Genomic DNA, 11,167 nt, shown 5'->3' with positions numbered 1-11,167 from the left:
TATCTCAACATCTACTCGATGGACTGGCATCATTTTTTACAGACATTCACGGCTCCCAGTGAGTCTAAACGATCCCCTCTTGGATCACCATGAGGTGCACATTTGTAGTAGTTCTGAATGAAAATATCTTTGGTACAGACCTTTATCCCCCTCAGGATTAACTGCAATAATCCTGGTCACTTTCATCTAGTGCCAGCAGTGTTAGCATGCTACCCCGCTAAACTAAGGTGGACATGGGAAATATCACCTACTACACATCAGCATGTTCACACTGCCACTGTGAGCATGTTAGCATGCTGATGTTAGCACTGAGCTCAAAGCACTGTCTTGGTAGAGTCTCACAGAGCTGCTAGCACAGTGGTAAGTCTGTGCAGCTAGCAGACCTACAGCTGGGTATCCAGCCTCAGCACTTCTTCAATCAGATATTTCCCGATCCAAATCCAAAGAGCCACAATTACAAGCACTGAATTAACATTACACTGTAAGGAACACTGCTTTCTTTTCACTGTTACAGTTCATTCGTAGACCTTTTCCACAGCAGACAAAGTCAAACTATTAATTACACCCGTGTGTGACAAGTCAAAGTGTCCACTGTGAAGGAGGTCAAACTAAAGATTCAAGAGAAAATACTGTTTTACTGCTGTACTGATAATATTTAATCAATTTCTGCCCTGTTTCTAACCAATAAACCAGGTACAAGTTAGTCATGATCTGTGAAAATATTTAGTTGAGGATGATCTCTGACAGTTAATAACTGATGATGGAAAGAGATGACAATGAAGAACAGCAGCAGGCTGTGACTGTCACTGGTTTCTGTTCAAACTGCTCATGGAGTAAACTGAACTCTCATAAAACATGATCAACATCCTGTTATCATTATTATTCTTATGTAATAGCAAAGACAGACAGTTGCAAGAGGCTTCTCAAAAACCACTTCACACTTCCTCCCATACAATTTTATTCACAGAAAGCAAAAAAAAAAATAAAATAAAAAGACACAGGTTTCAAATGAAGTAAATGAAGTTTCATATGAGATCAGTCATTATGTGTCAAATATTTATTCCTTTAAAACGTTTATTACTGATTAAATTCATGTAGGGAAAAATGAATAGTACATCTCTTTTTCTCCAGTGTACAGCAAACCACAGCTGACGAGTGTGTTTCAACCATAGCACACGAGGCATGTTCAGCACATGCACAGTTTGGTGTGCCAATTATGTGTGTATGTTCTATATTGAATATAAACACACAAATATATTTATATATACATACACATAATGAATAGAAATCATAAAGTGTGAGATTTGATGCCACTCCTCGGCCCTGGAGGTCACACTGACCTCTCAACGTGTATCAGGATCCCAGACCGCCTGCCAGAGTCTGCCCAGAGGATGAAGACTAAACGTTTCTGACAGAAGCTTAGCCGACACCTTCAGCGCTCTCCATTTATTACTCTCCCAATTTAAAATAAAGAAATGTCAGTAATAGACGCTGCACGATGCTTCGGCCTCTGCGACAAACCCTGGACGTGGAGAGGGAGAGGAGCTCAGGCCTGAACACACTGGGATCCAGTGCTGCAGTTCATCCCCATTTGTTCTCACATGAACGGTCCCACTGTCTGCCACACTCTCATCGTGGATGCCAAAAACACTGCGTGGTAACACTTCACTTGAACAGGTAGCGGGGGGTTATGACGGAGGAAAGCAAAGAAAAACATGACATCAGATTTGAACATTAGTCAACTGTTAAGAATCTTCCGCGAGCTGAGAAAATACAGTAAATCCTCGACAGTCTGAGTGCATGTCAGGCTTTGACATACCCCTTCAAACAAAGTGTTACATGCTCAAACACGAGGGCAGAAACCACAGTCTGCTATGGATTGGGGGTCACCGAAACGACCGCGAGAAGCCTCCTCGTGCCCCTCGATGGACCGAAGGCGGGACGCGAGTCCACTGCTGTGAGAGGTGCTGATATGTGGGCGCCGGGGAGGGGAAAGAAGGCCAGTGGCTGCAGGAATACAGAGGGACGTAAGGGGAGGGATGGAGAGCAGCCCTGAGCGCTTCCTGAGGACTCCACAGGGTCCTCTCAGACCCTGATTCACACTGCCACCATGGCAACAGTCCAATAAGAGGCGCCGCTGAGCTCTTAATATCTTTTTTCTATAATATTGGCAGTATCATTGTTTAAAAAAAAAGTTGCAGGAAAAGGTTTAAAAGCAAACTCTGAAAGCGTAGTAAGACTGCAGTGAACGGTGCTTTCAGAGCCTGACGTCCCAGAGCTCCAGGAGTGCTTCCACTGCTCTGCCGCACGCAAACAAAACAACAAAACATAAAATCAATCATTGTTGGCTCAGCACTACTGAGAGGGGAGAGGGGGGAGGGGAGGGGGGAGGGGGGAGAGGGGAGAGGGGAGAGGGCGGGAAGCTTGGCAAAGTATAGACAGAGAAAAACAAAACATGAAGTCACCAGTTCTGTCCATCGGATAAGTTGCTAAGGTCGTCTACCAATCATCACCATCATCATCATCATCATCATCATCATCATCATCATCCGTGTGATTCCCCCCCCCCCCCTTTAAGTGAAATAAAACAAAACCTAGCAGTTCATGATCTCTTGGCGTGTGCCACGGTAACACAGGTGTCCCAAAATGTTGAAACGGTAGAGAGATGGTAACGGTCTCCATGGTTACTGAGACACCTATTCCAAAAAAACAAAACAAGAAAAAAAAGAAACAAAAAAACCCACACCCCCCCAACCAAACAACCCCCCTCCCACCCCCACCCCCCCCCAAAAAACAAATAAAACTAGAGAGAAACGAAGAGGCCTCCTCCTCCTCAGGCGCAGAGTGCGGCTCACTCTGAATGTCCTGTGTGCAGCGGGATGAGAAGGAGAGATGAGATTCTGATGAGGAACACGGGGGTCATGTGGACAGAAATCTGAGCATTATGGCCGTCAGTTGTCAGCTTGCGGATCCTTCCAGAAAGGAGGACCTCAGCTCAATAGTGCCCGTCTGCTGAATTCCAAATAAAACTTGATCTGACGTCTATTAAAATCTGTACATTTTTTTTGAAGTCTTCATGATTAGCTTGTCCAAAGGGGACATTTTTTTCCATTTATTTTTTTTTTTTTTAAAATCTTTCACCGTATATTTATTAAATCTTTATCTGCTCTTTAATTTAGACGCTCTGAGTCCCATCTTTGTGTGTGTGCATGTGTGAAGAAAAGACGCAGCCGGCCTTTCGTGGATGGCTTCCAGTTTGCTAGCAGCACTTTTTCTTTCGTTTACTGTTCCGGGTGAGTTTGACCACGTCGTTCTGTTGCTGCTGCTGCTGCTTGGCGAGCACCTCCTTCTTGGCTCTTAGCACTAGCTCCGTGATGCAGTTGAACATCTGAAGGAGAAGCACAAACAGTTTTTAGAGCAGGCACGTCCCACAAACTGCTCCACACAAGCACAACGGCACGCAGTCCACACAAACACCCGCGTACCTCTTCCACGTTGATGTTCTCTTTTGCACTCGTCTCAAACAGGTTGATTCCCATCTGCTCTGCAAACTTCTGCGCGTCAGTCGTCTCGACCACCTTGGAGTTGGGGTCGTCGTTTTTGTTTCCCACTGGGATCAGAAAATATTGCCAAGGTGACTCAACGGGAGAGACGAGAGTCAAAACAATCCTTCACACTGCCAGCAAACAAAGTAGGCGTTCACTAGATTCGAGGCTGGCGTCTATTTTTAGGTGAAGGATGCCGAGGTGACGAGAGCCCCTGGACTTTTTCTGAGCAGTGAGAGGTACACACTCACCTAATATTCGGCACACATCATCACAGTTCTGGTTGATTTCATGTAGCCATCGTTTGACGTTGACGAAGGACTCAGCACTCGTGACGTCGTATACCACTATGACCCCATGCGTTCCCCTGTAGTATCTGAGCGTGCAGAGGGACAGAGACACAGTCAGAGGACTCAGTAAGTCCAAGAAATTCTAATTTTACATTGTGCCAGTCAGAACACCTGCACAACACATGTTAGTGCATGAAAACTGGTAGAAATGAGTAGACGAGTGAAACAGCTTAAAGTACAGAATGAATAGCAGAAACAGTTTGCTGAAATTAAAGTATACATAGTAGAACTAGTTAGCTTAGGATAATGGATAAGAAGTAGAAACGGCTGAAAGTAATGAATATAATGAATACAGAGTAGAGATAGTAGTAATAGTAATAGTAATGGATGAAAGGTTGATGGATAGCTAAAGTAATGCATTGTTTAAATGTTCAGTGTACACCAAGGAGTAACAGTCTGAAGGCAACTGACCTACGTATGAATGAATGTTGAATGAATATGAATGAGTGAAATCAATTAAAATGAGGTCAAATGTTCAGATGACAGGTGGTGTCAGTGAAGCAGTGTCTGAGTTCATGTGACAGGCCTGTGAGGCAGCGTCTCACTAAAACCACTGAGGTGACTGATGTCCAGCAGGGAGAGACAAACCTCCATTTGGAAGAGACAAAACTTATCCATCTTCAAATTTTAAAGAAAAAGCAAATCCCTAAGAATGAAATCATTATTAGAAATGAGCAATGACTTGATTCCAGTCAATTCAGCCAAAGTGATCACCTGACCCTCGACCAATGACACGACAGCTGACTGTCCAGACCGACTCAATGAACCACATCTCAAAGTAAGTACAGTCCTCCTAAATAACTGCTGCAATAATGCAGCAGACAGAGTGTGTGACCGCTCGAGTAAAAGCAAACCCACCAGAAGGGAGACCAGCATCTGTCCTGCACAGACGACCGAACCAGACTGTGGCAGACAGTTCAACTGCAGACCTGCAGCCAAGCTTCAAACAGGGCACCAGGCCTCCGAAAGGGAGCATCCCCAGTGAGGCTGCTCTCGCCAAACAAATACAAAGAACCTTTTGTCAGGCTTGCTGTGCGTGTGTGTGTGTGTGTGTGTGTGTGTGTGTGTCAGTGTTTCTGACTGGCGTGACAGTGTGGGGATACGGTGTTGTCTGAGCATGTCCCCAATGTCCAGCAGTGATGGGCCACCAGACAGCAGGCGTGGATGGCTGCACGTGTGCAGGTCCATCTGTGGGTCTGCTCAGTGCACATGAATAGAGAACCATCAACTACCAAATGTGTGCGTGTGCGCACGCACGCACACGCACGCACGCACACGCACACACACACACACACACACACACACACACACACACACACACACACACACACACACACAGAGCAGGCATGTGGGGCCCAACCTGCAGTCACCTTCACTGCAGTAAAACTGGGTACAAACAGAGTGATAAAATGTTAAGAAACTGGACTTCTCCCTGAAAAAAGAGCGATCAAAGGGCGCTCCTGTGGCCTGGAGGTTCAAGGCGCCGAGCATGGAAGTGATACAGCACCACGGGGGAGAAGCAGCCCAAAGTTCAAAACACTTCTGCAAGTGAAAATCACAATAAAAGCATGAGCTCATGAGAAGAAAGGGGAAATAAAAGGTCAGTAAATATGTAGACATGAAGCTGTATTCTGTGTTATTCTGGGACTTTAAAGGTCTTGAATCAGGGCTGAAGCTGATGGCAGTGGCAGGTCAGCCACAGACACACAGCCCAAAGGCTCCCACCCCAGGCTGAGTCTGCCCGAGTGGACCGAGCAGCTCTGTGCCCAGGACCCATCTCCACAAACTTGTTTAGGACTTAATGAGGCGCCATGCCACTCATACTTGAGCACAGCGAACAATCAGCCTGAACGGGCTGCGTGCTCGTGGAGGGATTCCTGCACAACGACTGTAAGCCTTGTTTCCAGACGAGGACGGTCATACTCCTCAGGGGCTGAAGCGTCAGCGCTGCAGAGGATTTCAAGCTTTTTTTGGGATGTATTTGGTGTTCTGACAGTTCTCACTGCAGACAAAACTCACACGGCTTGGACCGCGACAGTTTAATAAGCCTCTGTGTGCTTCAGTCAAAAGCAGGTGAGCGTGCAGGATGACTGCAGGCTGAGCTGTAGGTCACATCAGTGCTGTTTCTATCAGAGCTCAGATGCTGTCTCCTCACACACTTATGCACACCTCTACTTTGATGCTCACTGGGTGTCAGCTCTGGACTATAATGCCAAGCCTGCCCGTGTAAATATCACAGTAATTGAATGCCAAGGTCATATTTCAGCAGGGGCATCTTCAAGGAAAAATAAAACACAGGTTTGACAGCTGGCATTAAGGTGAGACGCTGGACACATGAGTAACTGGTTGTCAGACACAGTGAGGAACTCTGAGTGAAGAGGACAGGAGCTGTCTCACTGCAGTTTAGTGGTTTGGTCAGCACCAAACAGCTGACAGTGTTAGCAACTAGCTAGTGAACAAGAATCCACAGACCTCAGTGTTGGAACTACACTGTGCCAAAGAAATATATTCCCAATGCTAAACACTTCGTCTGGAGCAACAGGGACACTGACCCCGTTCATCATTATGATGATCATTACCACCAAGAGTAATGATGACATGCTGAAAAGACGTCCATCATAGATACAACTTCATGTGTTCGGCTGAAAAAACAGAACATTCTTAATATCTGAAGCTCACGTTCATTCTGCATTAACTGCGTTTTCTTGGCCACAGATCTAACAACAGTCACCTGGAGTCTAACCACCGCCGCGTCTTCCAGTAACCCACTAAAACCTGACACGAATGTGATCTAATCCAGGTTTACTCTTCAGCGCTGTGCTGCGAGCCGCAGGAGTCGAGGCGAATGATGCGGCTTGTTTTGAAAGCTCGCCCGTCCGACGGGGAAAGTGTTTCCATTCAGGAGCAGCGAGCAGCTGTTTGATTTGCTCTGTGACTCAGCCGAGGCCAGACTCAGCAGATAGTAAACAAAAGGTACATGTTAGATTTAGGTCACGGGCGTCGTGTTGGACACATGTTTGACATCTGTATTTGAACAAGTGGCAACCTCTGCTCCTGCGCTGCAGCATAATCCCATAATAATGTGGGGTGATTGAGTCTGAATGCCAATGTGAGAAATCGAGTTTGAGTCCTGGATTTAAAGGATAAAACCAGTGTTGTTCTATCTCTTAATTATTATCATCAACAGTAATCCACCTGGACAGACCAACACCAACAATTAACTTATCCTACAACAAGCACTGGCTGTGCAGCCTGACAGAGCTTCTGCCTCTGCACCACAAAGCTTAACTGTCTATCAGCCAATGCAACAGCACGTCTCCATAAAGCCCTCAATGCTCTTTCAATACCACATGTTGAAAATGATACCATCTCTGGTAATTATACATGCGATAGTATTGACAGTATCAAAACTATTTAAAAAAAACCTCAGATCTACAATCAGATCAACCCAGGGCTGCAAAGGATGAACAAACAGGGGAAAGAGTCCTCAACCTGTGGCTGGTCCAGGATTCAATCCAGCGATGAGCCCACCGTGTGACTGGAGGCAGCGCCACCAGCAGGCAGCACTGCACTACTTGTGAATTTTTCTGTACCAGCACTATGTGCAGGTTGTTAATGTAAAAAATGGAAAAACTTTACAATATTGTGCATCTATGAGGGTCATTTTTCATACTAGTGTGAAACAACAACATTATTTTAAGTAACTTTTGGGCAGCAATGGAGCTCCATGCCACAGACACATGAGGTGCATTGAGCTGTACAGACAATACTTAGTGCTTTTTGTTCTGTTTGGGGGAGCTGTTGTTAATAAAAAGATAAAAATGAATGCCTGTGCTATCACCTTCAGAAGGTGTGAAGGCTCTGCTCTTGAGCAGTGTGAACCCACAGCTACATGGATGCTGTGTGACACACACTGCAAGCATCAGAGGGGAGAGACGCCCAGCCCTTGCCATCATGTAGCACTGCAGTATGAGACCAGGAGCCTCCCTCTCTCATCTGTAATTAGGATCTGTGGGGAATTCCACCCAGTTTCATGAAGCTGCACCGACTCATTTAAGTTGTCTACAAACTGCTTCCTCAACTAATGCCTAATCTGACGACCGCAGAGAGGTTTCTTGGTTTCAGATTCAACTGAAACTGAAATGAAAATGACGGGCTTCACCTGAAAAGGCCATTTGAGTGTGTGTGTGTGTGCGTGTGGATCTACTTACGTGGAGGTGATGGTGCGGAAGCGCTCCTGCCCCGCTGTATCCCAGATCTGTAGCTTCACCTTCTCCCCGTTGATCTCCACTGTCCGGATCTTAAAGTCCACGCCAATTGTGGTGATATAGCTACCTGCACACACGCACGCACGCACGCCCACACAAAACCAGGTTAATGATGTGCAAAAACAAAGCGTAAAGCTGGGAAATGATGCGATAGCAGCCGAGGCAGAACCACACACCTGAAAATGTGTTGTCTGCAAATCGCAGGAGGAGACTGCTCTTCCCCACTCCTGAGGAGGAAACACAAGCACAGGATGAGGTTTGAAGAACAACAGGTTCCCAGAAGAACACAAAATGAGTACATTCTCTGTAATATTTGACTTTAAGCTTTCAAACTAACTACTGCAACCGCCTGAGGACAAACCGAAACAACGTCAACCTGCACAGTTGTTGTAATCATTGTGCGCCAGAAGATTGAGTTCTTCAAGGTGCACAGACAAGGTGTACCTGTCGCACAGTGAGCATGGTGAAGAGTTTAAGGTTATGCTGCACCCTAAAAGTTCATGTAAAGCACTCGTGACACGAGATGACAATTGTACCTACAGAGGCTTAAGCGGTGCAATAGCAGCAGTTGCCTGAAAGCCACAGAGGCAAGACATCAAATAGAACAAATATATCTGCCTGAGGTTCTAAAATTATCATGCATAATAAATATGTTTTAGGAAGAAAAACCAGGCACACAACAGATGACAAGACAGGAGAGAGCAAATGGAGAAGAGGATTAAAATGAAGCTGTATGAGAGGGATCAGGACTGTGTCTTCAACAGATCAGCTGTCAGGTTTCAGCTGGAGGTTGGGAAGTGACTCTGCTGGCCAGTCTGGGGTGTGACTTAGCTTACCTATTGTGTTATTGTCATCTCGTGTTTGATTGGTCCCAACATAAAAGCTCTCAGGTTCCTGTGGCCTCCATGCTGCGGTTTGGCTCAAACAAACAATAACCAAAGCTTCAAAGCCGAAGGGAGATCATCATCTTTTTATACTTTTGAAGCTTTAATAAGACTGTTAAAGTCTTCCTGCTGCCTGGCCAAAAAACAAAAAACACAGCCTCCCTCAGAATTTCAACTCCTCAGGGAGTCAAGTGATGAAACCATCCGTGACATTTCCATTTTTAATTTTTGCAGCCTGAAACTTGTGAACAGAATTGTGTACGTCACACAGCCGAGCACGTGTCAGACCACTCTCCATGAGCAGATGTGCTTGTGCTACTGTGACAGGCCACGGGCTAAACAAGAGATCAAGCTCAGCCTCAGTGCAGCGTGCACATCCAGTGTGTGGAACGTCTGATTCTCAGCAGCAGGTCTGTCTACAAGCAGCTGAGGAGGGACAGAGGTCAGAGCATCTTTCCCAAACAATCTCTGTGCAGCACGACAGGCAGTTGCACATCCATGCTGCGGTCCAGGGGACACTGGCCTCTGTGTGAGTGGCAGTGAAGGGATTGCTGTGATGCTTTGCCCTCTACTGTGTGCAGACAGCTGATGGGGTAGTGCCAGGATCGGGGCTGTCAATGAATGCAAAGATCACTGGCCACAAAGAAGTCCTGCAGGCTGAGGCTCCACTCCTGCTGAGGGTGGAGCGCATCAAATGATTTCACTTTAATGGTCAGACAGAAGAAGAGCAGTCCTTATCAGTTGGACACAGACTTACATTATGCATCCAATTAGAACTTGTTTTAGCATAATAAACAAGCCCAACACAGCTTAAGTAACCACACAGTCTGTAGCCTTTTAAAGTCAGCATCTTGGCGGACTGATGCACTTTATTAAGTGAAACTACAGCTGATACTAACCACTTTGTTAGTCTCACTTCAGCAGACTCTGGCTGGATGGAGACCACACTGCAGTGCAGCATTCCTCCACTACACAGCAGCTAGCACGATCATGCTAGCAGCTACATAACAAACTGCATTTCAACAACTAAACCTCACTTAGCTGAGTTCACACTGTGCAACAAACACAAGAAGCTATATTTAGCTTATGTAGACAGACCCTCGACTTCTTAGGACACTAGCTTCTAAGCTAACGTACGCTAACAGTTAGCAACATAACCAAACTTCCCATTAGCTAACAAAGCTAACAGGAGATAACTAGAGGCCAAATAAGAGCAACACTGGGAGCCCCCGCACAGTTGTTTGGGTTACAGTGTGTGTCCTGTTGTGAAGCTAAAACAAATGTCACAGCCGATAGGAGAACAAGACCAGAAAATCTTGGAGGGACGAGCATTTAAGATCTGGAGGCGATATCCGGCCTGATCGGCTGACATGCCCAGCCCGGACACACAACCTCCGCCCTGTCACCGCCACAGAAATATGGCGGATGTGTACATTTCACCAACCATTTTGCATGAAGAAAATATAAACTAATACGCTGTAAACGCATCATAGAAGCACACTGTGGGTACAGAGCTGTATTTCTTCTTCTACCCTTGTAAAAAAACACGACAAGGCCCACTTCCCGTCCCGCATCCGCGGCGTCGTCTTACCGCTGTCACCGATGATGAGCAGCTTGAAGAGGTAATCGTAGTCCCTGGCCATGCCGGTAGCTGGTGGCTCACCCCCGCCTTGTGCCGCTTCTTTGCTGTTTGCTGTCCGACCCCCTCGGCTTGTAAACAAAAAAAAAATCACCAGCCCCCAGATCCCCCGATATGAATGAAAACGACCACTACCGATGCTACAAACTGTTAGCCCCCCCGAGCCGGCGGCGTTTTTCTCGGGGTTTCGCGGCGTCAGCAATCCTCTCCCTCCGCTGCAAACAGCCGGAAACTCCGCTTCCTTCTCTGGTGGAGCTGCACCCAACTCTGACCCGGCCTCACTGCGCAGGCTCCTGCTACAGCACTGCCGCCCCATCCCATTGATGAACGCTACTCTCACTCCACTAGGAGCCCGGTCGAGCCGTACCGTCGAGCTGTTTCACAACATCTCCAAGCGGGATCCACTAAATGCAAGAATTCTTCACATTTTCTTCAAAATAATCTAGACTGCGTAAATCACACACCGATAATCACGAAGTAT

At 46.4% G+C, this 11,167-nt stretch overlaps 1 protein-coding gene across 2 annotated transcripts; it reads right to left on the bottom strand.

Annotated features, from left to right (window-relative positions):
* Positions 1-1,042: 1,042 nt before the first annotated feature.
* Positions 1,043-11,005, bottom strand: rab35b (RAB35, member RAS oncogene family b). 2 transcript variants are annotated; one of them, XM_076730062.1, is made up of 6 exons: positions 10,639-10,975; positions 8,340-8,390; positions 8,107-8,230; positions 3,797-3,921; positions 3,486-3,610; positions 1,043-3,388 (listed from the first exon to the last, which is right to left on the bottom strand). In XM_076730062.1, the coding sequence occupies exons 1-6, from the start codon at positions 10,688-10,690 to the stop codon at positions 3,260-3,262; spliced, it is 606 nt and encodes a 201-aa protein (XP_076586177.1). In that variant the 5' UTR covers positions 10,691-10,975; the 3' UTR covers positions 1,043-3,259. The 2 variants fall into 2 exon arrangements, with proteins under 2 accessions (XP_076586177.1, XP_076586178.1); XM_076730063.1 differs by lacking the exon at positions 3,486-3,610 and having other exon boundaries at positions 3,137-3,388; positions 10,639-11,005.
* Between the last annotated feature and the right edge of the window lie 162 nt (positions 11,006-11,167).

Source organism: Chaetodon auriga, chromosome 5 (assembly GCF_051107435.1).
Source record: "Chaetodon auriga isolate fChaAug3 chromosome 5, fChaAug3.hap1, whole genome shotgun sequence".
NCBI lineage: Eukaryota > Metazoa > Chordata > Actinopteri > Chaetodontiformes > Chaetodontidae > Chaetodon > Chaetodon auriga.
The sequence above is the reverse complement of the archived record's forward strand: the minus strand, read 5'-3'. Positions and strand labels throughout refer to the sequence as shown.